General features: G+C 39.9%; 1 protein-coding gene and 1 pseudogene across 3 annotated transcripts; one reads left to right on the plus strand and one right to left on the minus strand.

The window, feature by feature from the left end:
- The first annotated feature begins 953 nt into the window (after positions 1–953).
- On the plus strand, positions 954–4976 carry LOC101718338 (fibroblast growth factor 13-like; annotated as a pseudogene).
- Positions 4977–12750: 7774 nt separating this feature from the next.
- Oxgr1 (oxoglutarate receptor 1) lies at positions 12751–21420 on the minus strand. 3 transcript variants are annotated; one of them, XM_087193013.1, is made up of 3 exons: positions 20085–21390; positions 19870–20008; positions 12751–15514 (listed from the first exon to the last, which is right to left on the minus strand). In XM_087193013.1, exon 3 carries the CDS (start codon positions 15435–15437, stop codon positions 14424–14426), a length of 1014 nt encoding a protein of 337 aa, XP_087049139.1. In that variant the 5' UTR covers positions 15438–15514; positions 19870–20008; positions 20085–21390; the 3' UTR covers positions 12751–14423. The 3 variants fall into 3 exon arrangements, with proteins under 3 accessions (XP_087049139.1, XP_087049140.1, XP_021104696.1); XM_087193014.1 differs by lacking the exon at positions 19870–20008 and having other exon boundaries at positions 21298–21420; XM_021249037.2 differs by having other exon boundaries at positions 19870–21390.
- Between the last annotated feature and the right edge of the window lie 504 nt (positions 21421–21924).

Raw genomic sequence — 21924 nt, forward strand, 5'->3', positions numbered from 1 at the left:
CCTGCGATCTTCTTTATTGGGTTGTGACATCAAAATTTCAGAGTTAATATTTTAATAGGTTTTTTGCGGGGGCTACCGGGGATCGAACTCGGGTCCTTGCACTTGCACAGCAGGCGGTGAAACCACTGAGCTAAATCCCCGGCCAGAGTTAGTATTTTTAACAAGAGTGTAACACCAAGTTGCAAAGCTAATTTTGTGAAGGTAGGATGTAGGAGTCCATATTTCCATATGAATAGCCAACTTTCCCAGCACTATCTGTTGCTCCCTCGGTCTCCCCACACACACACCTGCAGTGACTACTTTGTCATAAATCACACTTCCTAATATTTGAGGATCTGTTTCTAGGCTTTCTATTATTACAGTCTGTTGTTTTATTCTCCTATCCTTGCACCAACACTGTACCACTATAATCCCTGAAGCTTTATAATAGAGTCTGATCACCTCTCCCCAGTTATGTTCTTTAGCTATCTTTTGGCTATTTCTGTCTTACAAGTTTTGTCTTGTTCCTGCTTTTCAACCTCGTTCATTGTCACTTCAAATTCTACCCAGGGTAGAGAAATGGATGTGTATCATAAAAACGACAAATAAGTTTCTACAGAAAATAAAGAAATGGAAAGATACACCAGGTTCATGAATCAGAAAACTGCATAGAGTTAGGTTGTTAATCTCTCTCAATTGTTTTATTAAGTACAATCTCAGCCAAAATGTTAGCAACATTGTTAGAGAAATTAACAAGATCATTCTAACATTTATGTGGAGAGTTAACAGGACCTAAACAAGCCAAAATAAATCTTTAAAAGAAGGATAAAGAGCAATGTAATTTCAAGTCTTTCTATAAAGCTATATTAATGAGACAGTGTGTTATTGGACTAAAGATGATAGACATATTAAACAATAGAACAGAATAGACAATTGAGAAATAGACCTGTATGGACAATTAATTCTTGACAAAGATGACTAGGTCATTAAGTGAGGAACAGGTAGTATATTCATTAATTTTCGCTGTAACAATTTGCTATTCATATGCCAAATAAGGAAGCTTAACCCTTATCTCACATGATATGTAAAAATTAACCGAAATGGATTATTAAATTTGAAAGCTAATTAAGTATAATTAAATAAAAGATAAAACTAAACATCTAGAAGGAAATGTAGCAAAAATTCTTTGTAATCATTGACCAGGCAAAGATTTCTTAGAGGGCCCAAAAAGCACAAACCACATCTATGAATTGTATCAAAATGAAAATGTCTTCTTCAAAATACACCTTTTAAGCAAATAAAGAGTCAAATCACAGACTAGGAGTAAATATTTGCAAACTCTATGTACAATGAAGGACTTATATCCAGAATGACAAAGAACACCTGAAACTCAGTAATAAAAGACAGATGAGCCATTTAAAATTGCTCAAACTTTACAAAAGAAGTTACACAAATAGCCAAAATGTGCATTCTTTAAAAAGGTAAAACACTATTATTATCATCAGGAAAATGCAAATTACAACAGCCTGATACCATTACATAGCACGAAAAGGGCCAAATTTTTTTAAATTTACAATACCACATGCTGGCAAATATATGGAGCAACTGGAATGAATCTCACAGACAGAAGTTTGACAACTTCTAATAAAAATTAAACCACCTTTGCTGTATGAATCAGCTTCTAATTATCTATGCCAGGGAAAATAAAGTACACATTCACACAAAGATTTATACCTAAATGTTCACAGGAACTTTATATACAATACTGTCGTAAAAAAAATGGAAACTACTCAGGAGTCTTCATAAGATAAAAATTTACAAACCTTTCTGCCCAAGTGAATTACATTTCTGTACAAATGGAATATCAAGCATCAATAAAAAGAAAAGAGCTACTAATGACACAATAAGGTTGATAAGTCTCAAAGCAGTATGGTAAAGTAAGAAAAAAGATGTCAGAGAATATCATTCTGTGGATAAAAACTTTTAGAAAATGAAGAAAGCAATCATTGATCTCCAGAGGATGGAGGTGACTGCAAAGGGTTAACAGAAAGGGTGAAAGGGTCAACTTGATGGAAAGCCAAAAATGTTCTGTCTCACGACTGTGGTGAGGACCACACAACTGGGCCAATTTTTCAAAACACCATGAATTTTATACTGAAAACTGATGGATTTTATTGAATGTAAATTACACCTTAATAAAGCTGAAAAATAAATAAAACTTCTCATACTTATACTTATAATTAATTATTAGCTACATTGTTGTCTTTCTGCCAGCTAAAGCTCTCTGATCAAGGGCCAGATAAGCTACCTTATTCTACATTTTTCTTTTCATGATATTTTGTGGATGAATAAAATCACCTGCTTTTTGAATGATTGATAGAAATTACTTGCATAGTCATTTGGACTTAGTGTTTTATTACTGGAACATTTGAAATTCCTAATTCTATTTCTTTCATTGTTACAACGTCAAAGTGTCATTTTAAAATTTCTTTGTAAACTAGCAAATTGTTTTATATTTTAGATGTGCCTAAAAACCTGTAGACAAAATCTGTAAATATGTCTGAAATATGTCTCTTTTAAAAAACATAGATAATACTACTTTTGTTGTTGTTGTTTTGTTTTTTGGTACCGGGGATCGAACTCGGGACCTTGTCCTTGTGCAGCAAACGCCGGAACCACTGAGCTAAATCCCCGGCCCAAAAATACTACTTTTAAGTATAGTCTGAAATCACTTTCTTCAAACTGGAATACTTGGTCTTTCACATTTATTATGATTAATAACATTTGTGTTTATCTTCCATCTTATTTTATAACTTCTGTTTCTGTCCCTTTTATAGTTCTTTTCTTCACTTCTTTCTTATTTCTTTTGGATTAATTGGTTTTTGTTTGCCTATTTACATTTTATGACTCTTGGGTGAACAGAATTAGAATATTCATAATCCTTCATTTGTGATAGATTCTCATCACTGGCTATGAAAAACTTTGTCTAATTAATTCGTTTTCTTACTTATTAATGTACTAGTCCTCTTGACCTAATTACCCACCTGAAGATCGATGATATCAATAACTTACTCCCCAAGTGCTCTGTGCTCCTACTCTTCTTTCTCTTATTCCATTTCTTTACTTCTGTCATCTTAGATTTTAATTCTTTGAACCTATTCTGTGACAGGTTTTTTTAATTTTTAATGTTTTCACACTGAAATTCAGCTCACCCTAGAGCCACTGGAGGTGATTTCTCTCCTCCTAAACAATACAAAGATCTTCTTGCACTAATTATAGTATCAGGTCTCCCAGAGTGAATGCTAATGCCTCTCAGTGCTTTTGTTTGACCTGTGTTTTAACCCCACAGGTTAGATATTATCATGACTGCTTTGTTTAGTCAGCATTTGTTTAGAGTTACCTAGGTAATTACAAGCATCCTTGCCCACTGCTGCTTGTTGTCTCTAAAATTGTCCTTTCTCCTCCACTGCATTTCTTAAAATTTTCTTATGTGAAAGTCTGTGGGGAGTAAGCTTCCTATTTCTCTTCACTTGTAAAGGGCACATTTTGCCTTACATTTCAAAATATTCTTTTTCTGGGTGTAAAATTCCAACTAGACAAATACTTTCAACATCCTAAAGATATTCTTTCACTGTTTAATGACTTAAAATTTTGCAATTAAAAACTAACCTTAGGAGTGTTGGATGGAAAAGTGGAGGGAGAGAGAGTACAAGGCAATTGTGATTATGCTGAGAAGCTGAAGGAAAATATATAGCCTCAGCTTAAGGGTATAGCTACCAAACTATACAGCTGACAAGGCTACCACTCACAGTTGCAGGCGGATGGAACCATTGATGGCACCAAAGACGAGGACAGCACCTATTCTCTGTTTAACCTCATCCCTGTGGGTCTTCGAGCGGTGGCTATTCAAGGAATTCAAACCAAGCTGTATTTGGCAATGAACAGTGAGGGACATTTGTACACCTCGGAACATTTCACATCTGAGTGCAAATTTAAAGAATCAGTGTTTGAAAATTATTACGTGACACATTCATCAATGATATATAGTCAGCAGCAATCGGGCCGAGGGTGGTATCTGGGTCTGAACAAAGAAGGAGAGATCATGAAAGGCAACCATGTGAAGAAAAACAAGCCTAGAGCCCATTTTCTGCCCAAACCACTGAAAGTGGCCATGTACAAGGAGCCATCGCTGCATGATCTCACGGAGTTCTCCCGACCTGGAAGGGGGACCCGGACCAAAAGCAGAAGTGTGTCTGGGTTCCTGAATGGGGGCAAATCCATGAGCCACAATAAATCAACGTAGCCAATGAAGGCAGAACAAGGGCTCAGTAACAGAACCTTACCTCCAGGTGCTGTTGAATTCTTGAGCAGTCCTTCACCCAAAAGGTCAAATTTGCCAGTGAAGTGTATCAAACAAAACAGGCAGAATTCACTCTCTGATCTGCCAACAGAATTTGTTCCCATCCATACTAAAGCCCCGTCATTTCGATCAAGCTTGTGCAAAAGAATGCCAAGCACTATCAATGAATTAAACTGAGAGAAAGACTGCCAGATCTTCTCATGATCTCACCTATATTTTGGGGATGATTAACCAAAAATTAGTTCACAGCACTAATTCTGATCAAAATTTGCTCTTCAACCAAGAAAATTTAAAAGACCATAATTGTTCTTTAAAAACAAACAAAAAACTACACAACTAAACTAAAGTAAACTAAACGAAATTAGCTGTTTAAATGTTTTGTAGGGGCAAACACAATTATGTAAACCGTGTTGTTTTCTTGGCTTAATGTTTTCTATCTACACTTGATTCAGATGTACTCTTTGCTTTCATATAGTGCAAATTTTGATTTCTGAAATGTAATGGTTCTATTGACTTTGTGTCACTTAATCCAAATCAACCAAATTCAGGATTGAATCTGAATTGGTATCTCAGGCTCAAGGTAACAGTGTTCCTGTGATTTTATCAATGTTTTTAGATTTGTAGTATCCTGGTCGAGTTCTTGTGGTATATTTGTGTGTAGAAATTGCGTTGTATTGTCAACCCCAGTTAGTAAAGATAACTTAAAAAAAGATTATCTTCAAGTATAGATTTCTCTTAATTCCATTTGTGTTAAACTTTGGTTGTGGCTTCTTGTATAAAAAGACAGAAACTGTGAAACTGTGATGTTGTCTTTGTGTCATTAAAATAAGAAACGTGTTATCTGTATATGTATGAGTCTTCTTGTCATTGTATTTGGCACGTGAATATTGTGTACAAGGAAATGTTAAGACTGGTTACCCCTAAACAACTTATATTATACTTGCTACTGGAAAAGTGTTTAAGACTTAGCTAGGTTTCCATTTAGATCTTCATATCTGTTGCATGGAAGAAAGTTGGAATCTTGGCATAGAGTTGCATGGTATGTACGATTTTGTGCATTAATAATTGTTGAAATCTGTGTTGCAAAAGTAAACATAGCATGTACAGGCAGTTTTCTGTCCTGTGCACAAAAATTTTTTTTAAAAGTTGTTTAATATTTGTTGTTGTACAGCCAAATATGCACCAAATAAACTCTTTATATTGATTCAAAGAAAAAAAAAACTAACCCTAGTCTTACACTTCCCCATAGGATATGTATAATTTTTCTCTGTCTTGAAGATCGGTCTTTGATGGCCTTTAGTTTCATCTAATGTGTTCATTTGTCAATTTGCTTTGATTCACCCTGCCTATATTTATTAGACAATATGGGGTCTTGGGAGCCGCCTTCAATAATCCTAGATAATTGTCAGCTATTTTCTCTTCAAGTGTTGTGTCTCTCCCACATCTCACTCTGACTTGTTCTCTTATTTATCTCCTGAAATCTGCTCAGATATATATTGAACGTTCTTGCTCTGTGGTTTAGGTTTAACTTGTGCATAGTGTTTTTTGGGGGGGTGGGGGTCTTTTGGATTGCATCTCAGATTGTTTCAGATCTCACTTCTTCCAGTTTTGTTTAATCTCTTTTGCTGTATCTAATCTGTTTTACCACCTGTTAAGTTTTTTTATTTCAATTTATGATATTTGCTACTTCCAGAAGTCTGTTTTTTCCAAATATACTGAGTCACTTTGAAAGTTTCCATTTTATTGCTCATTTCTTCAAGCTTCCCTTTGTTTCAAATGCAATGAACATCCTATTTTATAATAAATATTGGATATTCCTCATATTTTACATCTTTGAAGGTCTGACTGTTCTATCCTCTATTCTATCCTCTTGATATATTTCTCTTCCTGTGCCTTTTTATTGGTATTTTTGTGATGACTTTTCTTTATGTGAGTTTCTCATTATCCATGGAAACATTACCAGTGGGAATTCTTTGAAACCTAGGTTAAAGTTGTGCTCCCTGAAAGAGATTTTGCATATGCTTCTGCAATTCCTGGTGGTACTACCCATCTGGAAGTCACTTTAAAATCAGTTCTCCACTTGAACTTCAATTCTTTCACATGCAGCTAACAACACATTTACATGTAAAGCTTGATGCTGATTATGATTACTCAAGGGCAAATTCATTTTCCTGTCAAAATCAGTGCAGGATACTTTACCTGATGTCCCTTTCTGCTCTGTAGCTTTATTTATCATTTACCCTAAAATGGAAAGTTGACATGTAGATTTTTGCAAGAGTCTCCTAGTAGAATCCCCACCTTTGTGCAATTGAATACTTTAAGTCATGGTTCTCATATTTAGTGTGATCATATATCATTCCTGACATTTTTGAGAAGAAATGTGGGTACTACTAATAATTATCTAGGGGAAAGTAGCGTTAACTAGTACTGTCTTGGCAACTCAGGACATACAATCACCATCCACAGCCTAGCACAGATGTCCCAACCTGGGCTGAAGAGCTACCAGCATTTTGCAGAGACTGCTGGGAAAATTGCTAAGTTTGCTACCTGCTGACTTCTAAGTTTCCCACCTTTATTTTTCCCTTTGTGGATTCTTTAGTTTCATACCAGTTCAGTGAGCATTTTTATAGGCACTTAAGAAAATATTTTATTTAACTATATTCATTGTTTCCAACTGGAGGAGTGTGCAATAGATTTAATCTAGCATGATTGCAGAAATGGAAGCCTTTCCCTTCATCTTCAAAGGCGATACAATGATTCAATTTAAGCATGAACTTTCCATATCCTACAATTGGTCAAGTAAGAATTGGAATCAAAAGCAAATATTTTTCATTCTAAAAAAGGCTCATTTCTGTTATTCTTCTACACAGGATACCTCCTAAGATATTGCCATGTTCCAAGAGCACAAATACATCTGACCATGCATTGGAGAAGTTAATATCACTGAGGGGACCAAAAAAAGCACAGGGATATAGAAGAGAGGTAATCCAAATCCTGTTTGATAAAGTGCTCCAAACATTTCAGAAACAAGAAAAAGAAGCTGTGGAACTGGCTAGTCTAAGTTAAATAATTGTATAAAGATTCATAAAAACTGAACTTAGCACTATCTCCATTAATGAGTAAAATTTAAATAAAGGCTTTAACTTTAGCATTGTTTAAATTCTTTTATATGAATGTTGTCTGAATTTTCTCTTAATTTAAAGGGGAAAAAATTTATCACCATCCAGAATTGGTGGCACACCCCTGTAATCTCAGCAATTGGGAGGCAGAGGCAGGAAGATACCCACAAGTTCAAGGCATACCTGGACTACACAGTGAGTTCAAGGCCAGCCTGAAGTGCATAGTGAGACCCTGTCTCAAAAAAAAAAAAAAAAAAATCTGGCACAATTATTTAAAGTTCGAGGTTGACTATGTGGATTGGAAAATATTTGGTAAGAAGGAAGTATTCTGTTGTTTGAGCAATGCTTATGGTGCATATGTATAGTTTTTCTTTGGTTTTCTCTGTTTAGTATTAAATATTTACAGTATTGCATCTAATAATAGGATAAAAACAAATGTTTAATATAAATGCAGTCTTATCATTCATCTCCTACATAAGTTTAAACACATAAATAGGGCATTTTACAACTAGTACCCTAGAATATTTCTGTGTATATCTGGGAGACCCTTTAGGTTACTGGGGAGAGGAACTCTGATAGATGTACGTGTTTCTGAAATGTATCCTTTGGATAAGCTTCTCAGAATATAACTAGAATGATGATAAACTGAAAAAAGAGCTGGATAAACATTTCAATATGCAAATGTACCACAACAAACACTCAACCTAAAAGGCACATATGAATAATGCAGTTAGTTTGCAAGAACATGTTGTTGTTGGAAATGGAACTGTTTGCACTCCCCAGCACATACCACATTACTTTGCACATTGTGAGTTTGAAACATGCTGGCATTAATTTACCTGAATAGAAGTTAAAACTGATATTGAGACTCTAAAGATGTAAGCCATGCATTCATCTGTTCTGTGAATCCTCATGTTTGAAAATCCAAAACTAAACAAAGAGTGTTTTCTACTCCTTGTTTTATTTTTCAAATGTTTGTGGGAGCTATTGTGATTAATTAAAAATTATCTGGAGTGTAAATGAGAATTTTGAAAAAAGGAATATGTTTAGTCTATGGGCACATTTCTAAATCATGTAAAACAAATTATACACTGTTATATACAACGGATATTCATATACTACATAATATGTGATCACAGAGAAAGAACAAGCAAATAGATCCAGCTCTAAGAAACTTAGTGGTTTAAATGCACTTTTTAAAAATATCATTCCTTAAAAACCTCTGAGAGGGCCGGGGATTTAGCTCAGTGGTTCCACCGCCTGCCTCGAAAGCACGAGGAACAGAGTTCAATCCCCAGTACCAAAAAAAAAAAAAAAAAAACTTCTGAGACCCAGGCATGGTGGCACACACCTGTAATCCCAGCACTTGGGAGGCCCAGGCAGGAGAATTATTGCAAGTCTGAGGCCAGCCTGGGGTACATAGTGAGTTCAAGGCCAGCTTGAACTACATAGAAAGATGCTGTCTCAAACACACACACACATGCACACACACACACACACACACCCCCTCTGAAATGCATGCAAAATAATAAAAATCAAAGTCTGTTTCACCTGAAGTATGGAAATAACTACCATCATAGCGCCAGCCTCCAAGACATCTTCTAAATATCAAAGAGGATAAATGAACAGAAATTCCTAGAGTCCTCTCCATTTCCCAATGCAAAGCACGTATAGGGTTGTAGACAGTGGAGGGCGTTTGCAATAACTCCTTAAGCTCACGGTTTTGTAGCCAAAAGCTCTTTTTTGTACTTCAAACATTCATTCCTTCAGAACCTCCTGGTCTGTTTCAAGGATGTTTCTGAGGGACTGATGTTTTGAAGTTTTCTTATGTTCTCTACAGGTTTTCATTTCCAAGAATACTCTTTTTGCCTTTTCCCTTGTTTTCGTTTTGCAGTCCCTGATTCCTACCATTGGCTTAGGTCAGATTCTAGTTTTTCATGGCCATCCTCTCACGTTGAAGAGAGTCCTAGGAAGCTGGCTTGGCTTGGAAGGTTGATTGGTGAGCAGCCTGCAGGCTCCGCTGCTGGCATCTGGAGTGGCCTCTCCTTTGGTACAAAGAAGTCTAGTGCAGCGGTTCTGCACACAGGCTGGGAAGCCAGATGTCCTGGGTTCATGAAGCAAGCAATTAAAACAGAGCTCAGCACACTGTTAGTGCTATGTAAGTTGCATTTGTGTATTTGTTACTGCTATATTTGTATTTTCTGAGAGAGAAACTCACCAGTATTCTGCTAGGGACTATAAGTATGAGTTGTCAGTGATAGCAGAACCAAGTATTTCTATTTAGGACTTCAGTTTTACTCTGCCTTTAATCCAGTTTTACTTTCTGCAATTTTACATACCTGCGGTCAACTATGGTCAAAAAATATTACATAAAAAAAAAAAGATATTGGATCAGCCAGAGATCTTTGTAGAAAAGACATAACTAATAAAAGCATAAGAATCTTAAAATTTTTAAATCACCTAGTGAACCAAAACAGCAATAAGCAACTGACAAAACTAGACATAAAACTACACAGGCAAAGGAAGTTGGGGAACTTTAGGATATAATGATCAGGATATATATCCTGAAACCCCTGCTCAATTGCTTAGCATAAGGCAGTCAGATACTGCACAAATTCTGAGTTGGATTAGAATTCCCCTAAGAAGAAAAGAAATGAGAGAGAAAAGGAGACAGGGAAGGAAAGAGGGAAGGAGAAAATAAGGATCTGCTTATAATACGCCCTTAAAGTCTGCTTTCCAAATTATAACCTGTAGGGGGTTGAAGGAACATCATAAACAACTAAATGAAAACAACCAAATCCACAATGGAAATGAGCAAAATTCTATAGCCCAAATTATTTGACTTCTTTGTTAAATAAACAGTACTAAGTAAAGGAAGGAGAACATAATTGATTAACAGAATTTTAAGGGACATATCAACCAAATGCAATGCATAGAGCTTGTTTAGATCTTGATTTGGTTTTTTTTGAGGCATTTTTGAGGTATTTTTGAGGCAGCAAAAAAAAAAGGAATGTGGATTAGTATGAAATAATGTTAAGGAATAATTTTTTATTTTGTATTTGCATTGTTTTGAAGGAGATCAGTGTTGATGCATTTGTAGGTGACATTTATAGGTGTTGGCTAGGATTTGCTTTTAAACATTCTAGCAAAAAATTTAGAGACAGATGAAACAATAGTGGTAGTATTATAGAAAGCTAAGTTAGGTAGAAATACTATGTGCACTCAGCTAGGTCTGGGCCTTGGAGAGAGTCAGTGCAAAAGAGAAACACGCAGTACAACTGTGACCCGAGGCTCCTCAGTTAGAGGCCAGGCCTCAAGATAAAGACAGAATGACCAGGGTTACATCCTTCCCCAGGGGTGAGATAAGTGGTAACACCTGGTCTAATGAAGTCTAGATAGACAGCAGTCACTTCAGCAGGTGACCAAAACCCTCAGGCCCATCCCCTTCCTAAAAGTTCTTTGTCCTTTCCATGCACACTTGCTATGTGACTTGAGCCCACTGTATCACTATTTCCTAAGTGATTATACTTGTAACCTTATTGGTTGATCATAGCTTTACCCCTGTTGTACCCATGTGGTTATGCTTTATAAAACTTCCCCTGAAAAGTGGGGTCCTCAGCCACCCATTCAGGACCCCTCTTGCCTCTCAGGAGCTAAAATTTCTCCTCTCAATAAATATTTCTTACTCTAACCTCCATTTTTCCTAGAATTCATTCTTTGATCTTAGAGAACATGAACTTGCCATATCTGACATCTAACAGGTTGGGAGTTGCAGTATTTCCCCTGTATCATCTGGAGGTCTGATATCATTCCTGTATAAGTAGCATGGTGACGACCAGTCAACAATAGTGGTAGGATAGTGACTACTGGTAAAATTCAAACACCAGTATGTGAGGTCATTTTTCCCCTTTTTCTAATTTTTATGACTGAAAGACAATTCCCATGATACAAGAAAAACAAGGTGGGGGACTACTGTGTCTCAGAGTTTGGAACAGCTTTTCTGGGTTCACCATGCTCAGGCACAGTGAGCCAACTCGAGCTTCTGGTCCTTAAGCTAAACAGGCCCACACAGTTCCCCTCTGGCACAGAGTCTGAGCTCTGCTCTTTTGCTCTTGGGTTTTCCCTGCCAGTAACTATAAGGCAAGGTCATCAGGGTCCCATTCTAGTCTGGGAAGTATCATCCATTCCCTTTTTTGGCCATACTTCAAAAGGCAACCTCTAGCATAGTTAGCCCAGAACTCTTTACTTTGGAAAATAAAATTGACCCTTTGAATTCAATTTATCTCAGATCTCTGTGATTGTGTTCTATCTGCAGAACCCTGGAGGGCAGAATGCCATCTGCACCTAACCTATAACTGCAGGAAGCAGATCAGGTAGTAGAATAACAGAAAGGCTGAGTCTAGGGAAGGTATTTTGAAGATAATGGAAAATTGTGCATGCACTTGAGCTAAGGTCAATTTTCTAGTGTAATAAAAATGGTAAAAATTTGAGAAAGTGGGATTAAATGTTGCAGCAGATCCCTAAGAGAGCAAAATAAGAACCTTAGATATCGAGGAAAAAATTGTTTCAGAACAAGATCATTTTTTTAGACATCTGCAGGAAGAAGAAAAGGACAAAAGAAACTACAGAGCCAAGTTGAGTTGGACAGAAAGGAAGTTGAGGTGGCTTTTTTTTCTGCCGGGAGAAGAAATAGACATGAAGAAATAGGGATAGAGAGAAAGGAAAGACATGTGTCCAGGGCTAGAATAACACAGCGTAGTATAAAGACTCATCTGGCAGCATTTTAGCAATGCCCCAGGGCTGCCCTGGGCATGAGACAGAGAGAAGAGAGGAGCCAAAGAGCTGCCCAGGTCCCAGGTGGACCTCCAAAGCCTCCTCCACACTGTGCAGATGGCACGGGTGGACAAGTCATGATTTTGGAGGGAAGTACCTTACCCTCCACGTTACAGAAGCTGAAGAGAGGACAGCTATAAAGGTGGCTAGAGAAGACCATGATGCTGCAGGGAAGCTCGTGTTCACAGCCATTAGCTTTCCTCTTTCTTCTTCCACATCTCCCCACACGTCTGACAGAGGCTCCGGAGGAGCATCCTCACTTAGGGCCAAGTCAGATGCAATGTCCTAGAGAACTCTGAAAGTCATAAAGAATTCCTATGATGCCCATTCCTTTGATGAAGTCATCAATTCCAGCCTCATTCTATAATGATTTGTCAAGTAGTTTTGTTCTCCATCCATGGAGAAAATAAGTTTCATGTTAATATAATAGTGGCAAAACATTTTCTCAGAAAAAAATATGACCAACTGATTCAGCGATTTTTAAAACTAAGTTTATTCATTATAACAACATATTTACTAGAACCCTAATTATCTAGACTATATTCTCAAATATTTATACTTACTGACAATTAAGCAAACTGATAATTCAAGAATAACTATAGATGTTTCAATAGATATATTTACACTGTAGTCATAAAAAGCAAGATATCTAAACAGAACTAGTGTTGCAGCTATTTGCATTGACATCCCTGAGGTATTGGCTTTCTTCAACCTACAAAACTGATTAAAGCCCAGTTCAATCATTTCAATGCAAGATCTGAAGGAAAAAACATGGTAAAGGTATAAGCTATAAACATAAAATATAGAAAAAGATACAAATAATGCTTTGAATAATAGTCTAGAGGTTCAGTGGGAATTCGCCGCAGAGCATGAAAGCTCATGAAAGTAGGAGGGAAAAGATTTTTTTCCCGTTTAGTTTATTGGTACACTTTAGGTATACAGTACAGTTACACTCATCATTGGGATCTTGTACCTTTACATGAGTATCTTGGTTCTTATTTTTCCCCTTCCCCTGCCCTCCAATCACCCTCTCCACCCCTCTCTATTTACAAAGACTTTGTTTCCATTTTTTCCTTTTCTCATATTTTTTCTTTTCCCTTCTTTCCTTTCCCCTTCCCCTCCCACTTCCCCTACTCCTTTAAACATTTTCTTCCTATTTCACACTATCAGTTATACATTTTGATTCTTACACTTTCAGTCTCTCACACCAGAGAAACTATTCAGTATTTACACGTGTGTCCTATTTATTTCACTTAAGAGTATGGTCTCGAGGTGCATCCACTTGTCTATAAATGTCTCTAGTTTCTCATTCTTTATGGCTGAGTAGTACACACACAGTTTGTAACAGCTGAAACTTGGAAACAGCCCAATTGCCCATCAACTGGAGACTGGATAAAGAAAATTATTTTGGGGGGGTTCTACCTTGGCACTAATTTGGTGGAAGACCTAGGGCAGTGATGGCAAACCTATGGCATGCGTGCTGCCCCAGGGGCACAGAGCTCTCCCTCTCTGTCAGCACAGGAGCCGACTCACCGTAGCCAAGGTCTGAGGAATTATCAGCATGTGTGCAACAGCAAAGGTCACATTGCTTGTGCAAAAGGGCGCCAAGTGGAAACTTTTACCTTTCAATAAAAAATTGTTTGTATCACTGTGAGCTCTGTTACTGTGTTTTTCTTTTAAGACAAAAGATGTTAATATAGGAGCTGTTTTCTCTAAACTAAAACCTCAGCATTCGCGTTTAATTGTAGCGTTGGCACTTTGCGATTAGTAAGTGCATTTTGGGTCGCAGTTTGAGCACTCTGTCTCTAAAAGGTTTGCCATCAGTGATCTGTGAACTTTAGTGTGTGAACTTTAGTTTCCATGCAAGTTGGCAGAAACAGATGCCCTGAGTTCCAATAGTTGGTAATTGTATGCTCGAATACTTTACTGATAAGCATCTTATTCTTATTTCTACCACAGGAGGAACTCAACAAACATTTGCAAAGAACTAGTAGCCTCTCCCTTGGCTTTGGCATAGAATAACCTAAATTCACAGTATTTGCTAGGAATTCCATTGAGGGAAGCAGTCTGGACGTGTCAGCAATGACAGATAAAGAATCAACAGCCTTTTCTATTTGAGTAAGTGGAGTATTTTAAGGGTTGATTGAGCCACTGACTTTCTTTGATTGTTCAAGGTCTCCACTAGGCTTGCCTCTCACTGATGAGCAGATGGCCTGCTGGAAGTTGTTGCTGACCACCACGTAGAGTAGCAGGTTCCCGAAGGTGTTCAGGGCAGCTAATGGTCTAGAAATGATGTAAGCTTCATGGATGTGATTCTCGATGGAGCAGCTGATGGAAAGCAGGCGAGATTCAATCCGAATGACCCTCAAGATATGGAAGGGTAAAAAACATATGTAGAATACAATGAGTAGCAGAATGGTCAGCCTTCGGGCTTTCTGCTTAAGGCAGCTGTGAGTCTGAGGCCCATGGGTTAGGGTGTTGATAATGGTTGTATAGCAAAGCGTCACTATCACCAAGGGGAGGCAGAAAGTGGTTGCAGTCAAAATTAGATTGTACCATTTGATAGTAGCGAGGTCATCCGAACTGGTGAGGTCAAGACAGGCGGATCTGTTGGTCCTGGTGGTCGATGTGATCAGGAAGGTCATGGGCATGACAGCCACCAAGGAAATGATCCACACCACAGCACAGGCTGCCACTGTCCATCGAGTTTTGTGAATGGAAAAGCAGGTCATTGGGTGAATGATCACAAGGTAGCGGAAGATGCTGAAACAAGTGAGGAAGAGGATGCTGCTGTACAGGTTAAAGTGGAAGCCGAAGCGGATGAACTTGCACATAAAATCCCCAAAGATCCAGTTTTCACCACTGGCATAGTAGTGAATCAAGAAAGGGAGGCTGGTTAGATACAGCAGGTCAGTGCAGGCCAGGTTCAGCATGATGATGGTGCTGCTTTTCCAGGGGCGCATTTTGAAAATGTAAGTGGAAATCACCACTGCATTCCCTGGGAAGCCCACGATGAAAATGATGCTATAAACAATGGGGAGGTAGTGCATCTTGAATGGGATTTTTTCATCAGTGCAATTTCCAAAAGCAGCTGTATAATCGAGGAAATCAGAAGCATTTGCTAAACTGTCTAGTGGCTCATTCATAGTTGCCTCCTCCTTTCATTTTGCAATAAAACAGGAGAGTTCCGTTTGGCAATAGGAATCCAATGAGAAGTAACTCCCTGATAAAGGAAGAGAGAAAACATTAATGATAGGGGAATGAAAACAACGATTGACTTTTAAATGAAAATTGCTCTAACATCCTAAATTCGCCACTTCTTTCTCTTTATCTCAAGAGGGACCCTGTAGAGAGAAGCTTGAATTTCTAAGAAAATGACTGTGTGGCTAGTTACTAAAGGCATCTAGTAATAATATAAAAGTTAAATTGCTAGGAGAATTAAACTGAAGGATTGGGGGAAAAGCCATGTGTAGCTGTGTAAAACAATTCATCAAGATTACTGTTCAGGGAGTCACGGGGCATCACTGCTCTATCACTAGAGACTTAGCAGTAAAGAGACCTGTCATTAATCAAGCCTGATGGACATCACCATCTTGTTACCTCTAAACTTTACAAAATGCTGCAGAGTGTTCTGTATTATCTCTGTCTTACAGAAGAGACTACAGACAGCTGAGAGAAGTTTTGCAGCAGGTTCCTGGTAACACATCAAGTGGCTTAGCTGGGATCCAAACCCACATCTGTCTGACTTAGAAGCTGATCCCCTTCTACCTTACTGCTCTGAGCACTCTCTCTCTCTTTCTCTCTCTCTCTCTTTCAGTCTATATTTTGTTGATTTTTACCAGCACGAACCTAAATGACTGTGAGAACAGGAAGTATGAAGTCTTGAAAAGATTGGATACTATGATTTTCTTTGCATGCACTGAGGATGGAACTCAGGGCCTTCCACATGCTGGGCAAGTGCTCTACTACCACTGGCCTGAATCCCCAGCCCTGAATACTATGAATTTTTAAGTGTAGATTTCATGTATTGCAATACGGTATGTGTAGTCGGTTTAATTTCAGATTTTAGCTCTTCCAATCTGTTTTAAAAGCTAGTATAATTTGTTTGTGTAGGAGTGTGTGTGTGTGTGTGTGTGTGTGTGTGTCTTTGGAGGTGGGATCAGCAGTATAATCCAGCAGTTAAGTTTCGGGCTCTAAAGTCAGATGTACCCATGCTGATGTTCGGTTTAGCCATTTAGTAGTGCTGTATTCCTAAGCAAGCTGCAAAAACTCTTTAGGGCTGGGGGCAGTGCAATTTTAACTTCCTTCTTGTTTCTCAATCTTTTCTGAAATTTTGATAGTAAATTTCTGCAGTGAATAAACTATGAAGATTATTTAAAAGAAGAGTTACTTATAACTAGCCTATTATTTGGAAGCAAATAGCTGTTGGTAAAATGCATTCACTTACACATTTATGGAGCACCCCCTGTGTATTAATTAGGCACTCTGCCAGGTCCTAGAGATACAAAATGAGTAACACACACAGATGTACAACCCACTATTAAAGTCTATTGGGGGAGGCAGACAGATAAAATTATTTTAACAAAATACAACCCTGTTTCATGGAGCCTTCAACATATTGTTTAAAATAGCAAGAATGACACTTGGCATACTCCTGAGCACATAATAAGTACTCAATAAAGGTTAGGTGGTTGTTAGTAAATAGTTTGATAAATGAATGTTGGAAAGCTACTGAGATCACAAATAAAGGAGAAAACTGTTACCCAGGGAACAAGAGGGGGCACTAACAGAAAGTCATTGAGGAGGGAACATTTAAGCTGATCTTAGCATTAAAAGAAATGATTTTTCTAACTGAGGAAAGGGAAGGTGGTATTCTATGTAAAGGGGACACGAGGTGCAAAGGCCCTGAGACATTATAGAGTTCAGGCAGTCCCCGATCAATGTTTCCCACCATGGCCCCTACGTTAGAGGACATTGGGAGAAGCTGGAAAGAAACAAATAGCTAGTAAGAAAATAATCATACTTCCCGTGTACAATGCACTACTCTAAGTGTCTTAGTTCTATAAATTCATTTAATTCTCACAATTAATGAGGTAGCACTATGATTGTTCACATTTTACAGATCAGGAATTTGAGGAGTGAGGAAGGCAGTGATGTTGCTGCTGGTTAGTGGTGCAGCAGGGTACCGGCTGGGTCAGGTTGGCTGCAGGGCTGGGCTGCCTCTCACAATAAGTAGGCAAGAGAGAAATTGTAAGTGTCCCCTATTGAGGAAGATGAGTTAGACATGATCCCAGAAGAGCGCAATAAATCATACGTTGTAATCTGTGACCCAGGACTAATTGTCAATAACAACAGAACCGACTTGTTTGACTTGGGAGAGGTCAAATGACTTGAATGCTTTAAACATGGGGTTTCAGAAGGTGCCTGGCTGCCGGGTAAGTGACATCAGTGCTCGCCTCGCTGTCATTATCACCATTATCTCATACTAAGTCTACACCATCAAGCATTTGCTAAGAGGTGTGTGGAGGCATGTCAGACTAGGCCCCTGAACAAATCCAAAATTAGTAGAATCCTCCCCTGTTGACTGGCCTCACATATCCTTGTTTATGCAGGGTGTAGATCAGAAAGCATTTCCAGATTTGTTACTTTTATTCAGTTTGAATTGGGGGACAAATAGCCCCACCACGTGGAACCTGTCCTTGGGAGGCTATTAGGATCCTCAAGGGAGACGCTGGCTCTCCCTGGGCCCCATCTTACCCATGAAAGTGAAGGCCCCTTCATCTCTGATTAACTTAGTCTGCCTAGAGTGCTATTCACAGAACTAACTGCTAACCAGCAGCCCTACTGCCCCTCGAGGCTGAACTGAGGCCAGGAAGCCACAATGGGCAGCTTCTCCTATGCCCAGATGCCTTACATGGGCTCAAGCAGGAAAAGCAGACAGTAACTCCCACCTGAAAGGAGATGGTCATGACCAAGGGGTCCCTGAAGTCCCTACCTCCCAAAGTCAGTTCTCAGGGTGCAACAAGGCTAATAACTTGCTCAGGTTGTTTCTGGAGCAAAGGTGCAAAGATCATTTTGCTAATAACCATAAGAATCTTCAGAATGTCTCATTCTAATTGGAACCTGACTCAACAGAAGTAAGAGAGAGGGAGAAGCAGACAGAATTCACATCTGAATTGCTTGTCTGTCAGTTCCTTGAAAGCAGAAGCATAAGTCACCTCATACCTATTCCAGAGGGCAACATAGAGAAGGCGCTCAAGGAATTTTTACTCAATACATTAAAGAACAATCAATAACATCAGCAAAACTTCTCCTGAGCTGAAGGGGCCAGCAATCATTAACTACTACCCAAAACAAAACAGAGGTTTTAAAAAAAAATAAAGTATGGAGCACACCTACAACTCATGCCATTGCCAAATAACCCCCGGCTATGTTTTGGGGACATTTTAAAAATAATCATATCAAGACAAGGCAAGTTATAGGCAGAAACAACCACCTTACTGTTTTGAAGTACAACAGTTCAGCATGGAATTTAATGGAGGCCTTCTCACCAATCCTAAGGGAAGAGGAGCTGACTAAGGAAGCTAAGCTCTCTTCCATAACCTCACCAAAAGTACAGTCTGAGTTTACAAAATATGTGTGATGTTCAAAACAAAACACAAAAACCAATGTGTGCAGAGAAGGTAGAGTAAGGAGCTTTCTTTCCTCCCTCGTCCTGGGATTCTGTGCAAACTCCCTCTCGTGACCCAGTGAGCCAAAGAGTTCACGAACAAATCTATTAAACCCAGAGAATATTAAACAATGCTGTGGCACAGCCCCGGGTGTATTTCCAATCTTTTACCACAGTAGTGGTTCCCAAACTCAAGGAGAGTATGTCGGACTACTTAGAACTAACATGCTCTTTATGAACTGGAAATGAAGATATAGCAAGCAAGCTTCAACTTTACCAAATATGTAAGTGTGACCCAATCTAGATGTCACAGGAATAAAAGCAAGTACCAAAGGTATGGGATGATTTTACAATGAAAAAAAAAATCGAATCTCTTTTTTGTTTTCCCCCTGAAATTGAGAAAAGGCTGCGATTGTTTGAGGCTGGCTGCAGGATGGCAGTGTTTGGGAACACCCAGCTTGAAGACTGCTATCTTAATGCCAGCTCATCCATGAACCTCAGAGGTCTGGATTTTGAGAATCTATGCGGAAAGAAGGCAGGATCAGAAACAGAACCATTTGAAGGGCAGCATAGGAGAGGTGATCGAAACCTATAGTGAATGTTTATGTAAAAAATTCATTGCTGTAAGAGACACATTGTTATTAATCCTCCTCGAAATACTCAAAACACTTGCCTTCCCTTGGAACACACTTATCCTATTGTTCTTGGCACTGTCAATCATTGTAATAAGTTTTTTGAAATGTAAACAGTGCATTTTTGATCATTCTTTGCATACCACTTATTTATCTCCACAAAGTATGTGCACCTATTTAGTGGGATAACAAGACACGTGATTCTTCTAGGCCAGTCATTAGCTTGCAATAAACTCCTTAGCCAATCCCTGCAGCTGCCTTCTTCTCCCCTCTCACCCTGGGCATTTCAGTTGCTGTTCCACTGCCGGATTCACAGCCAGCTCTCTCCTCCTTATCCCAGACTGCTGATGGACTCTGGAGGTAAACACCCTCTACGTGCTCCGCCTTCTCCAAACGGTCACCAGAAGTGCTGCATCTATGGAGAAACTATGAACTTTCTTTCATTCACAAAGATGCCCCTTGGTTTTCTAGTCACATATGTGCAAACTCACCTGGTTCCTTTCAGGCGGAAACAGACGATACTTATCCTGGAAAATCTGTGGCAGGGCTGAGTGCTGTCCTTTTGTGACACAGAAGAAATCCTCTCCCCAACCCTTCTAGATGCCTCTCAGCTCTTCTCTCAATCCCCTTTCAAATAAGAATCTGTAACTCAGCTGCAAGACTGCTAAGACTTCTATTAAGACTTGCATGTCGATGAACCCCAAAGCTGTGGTTTTAGTTATTTAGTCTTTGGGAGAATCAACTAAATCGATGGGCAGCCTCCTCAAAGGAATGAATGTATAAACCCACTTTTTTCCCCAGTGGCTGGAGATTGAACCCAGGGCCTTCACACTGAGCTACCTCCCCAGCCTGCTTGCTTGCTTGCTTTTAATTTGAGACAAGGTCTCACTTAGTTACTAAGTCACCCGGGCCGGGCTATAACTTGTGACCCCCGCCCCCCCGCCTCAGCTTCCTAGTGCTGGAATTACAGGCTTGCAGGACCACTTTTATATACAATTTGGAGATTCAGAGACAATACCAAGCTAGTGTGCTAAATTCCGAGAAACGAAATGAAGCAGCACTCCAAAGAGCATTTCAGACGAGATCGGGTGTGTTCAGGGTGGTATAGCCATAGACTGCAAAGGGCATTTCAGAAGGAAAGTTTCCGTCGGTTTGCATCCTGAGAGCAGGGGCCTGCGTCAGTGCCTCCAAACCTTCTGACACCCTCAGACCCAGAACCCCACAGGGCCGAACCGTGAGTGCATCTTGGAGGGGGCGATCCATCTGAGTCAAAGATGAACACTGCTTGTTCCCAAAAGTAACCTCTGCCCCTTCCCCGAAATTAAATTTAAAAAGAAAAGGAAAAGAAAAAGAAAAAGGGACACCACTTCCTCGTGAAAAGAAAATAAGATGTGACAGGTACTCCAAACCTTGTCCGGGACTCCCTGAGTTGTCTCCCTGGGTCCTGGTTTTTTGTTTCCCAGATGCAACACACACACACACACACACACACACTCTCTCTCTCTCTCTCTCTCTCTCTCTCTCTCTCTCTCTCTCTCTCTCTCTCTCTCTCTCTCTCTCTCTCCTCTCCACCGGGATACGGCCAGCACCTACTGCCTCTCCCGCGGAAGAAACTGTAGGGGCTGCTGCTTCTCCAGGCTAAACTCCGGGTGCCACGCGCCTTGCCCGCTGTCCGCCGTCCGCCGCGTCCGCATCGCAGCTCACCTGGCAGCCCGGGCTCGGTGGACACAAGCCCCGCCAGGTGGTCGCAGCCGTCTCTGCGTCCCCGCTCAGCGCGCCGCCCGCCGTGCCAGTCCCAACCGCACACCGCGGGCCCGAGCAGGTGAGCGCTCCGGGTCCCCGCCCCGCCGACGGGCGGGATCGGCCCTCGCCCTCTATCTACTGGGCGGAGGGACAGCACCTTCCGCTCCTGGGATCTCTGGGCTTCCTCTATCCCCGATGGCGCAAAACTGACCCAAAGGGAGCGTTTGCGAGGGGGGCAGGCGCAGCTGGCAGGAGGGTGCTGGCCAGGAGCGTTGCCATCCTGGGCCTCTTATTTAGCGTGGGATGGAACAACTTACTGAAGCGGCCCTGGCTTCAGAGGACCTTCTGTGGGCGTGGGACGAGCTCTCCTCTGGGTTCTCCAGATCTGAGATGCAGCCCTCTTGCACCTGACTCGGGAACTGCTTCTTGTCTCGTTTGAAAGTCAACTTAATCATCGGAGACAAGGCCCGTGCTCTTGACCACAAAAGTCTCTTCCTCCACCTCTGGAGCTGGTGGAGAAGATCCATTCCGGGCTCAGCATGGGTGAGCGTGAGTGTGCTTCACCTTCCGTACTGATAGATACCGAGC

The sequence above is a fragment of the Heterocephalus glaber genome, unplaced genomic scaffold, assembly GCF_053883595.1.
Source record: "Heterocephalus glaber isolate CG9 unplaced genomic scaffold, H.glaber_assembly_v1.0 deba00001577, whole genome shotgun sequence".
NCBI lineage: Eukaryota > Metazoa > Chordata > Mammalia > Rodentia > Bathyergidae > Heterocephalus > Heterocephalus glaber.

Bases quoted from the DNA above. Each gene is read 5' to 3' on its own strand.
- Oxgr1 (XM_087193014.1), bottom strand. From the start codon at position 15,437: ATGAATGAGCCACTAGACAGTTTAGCAAATGCTTCTGATTTCCTCGAT.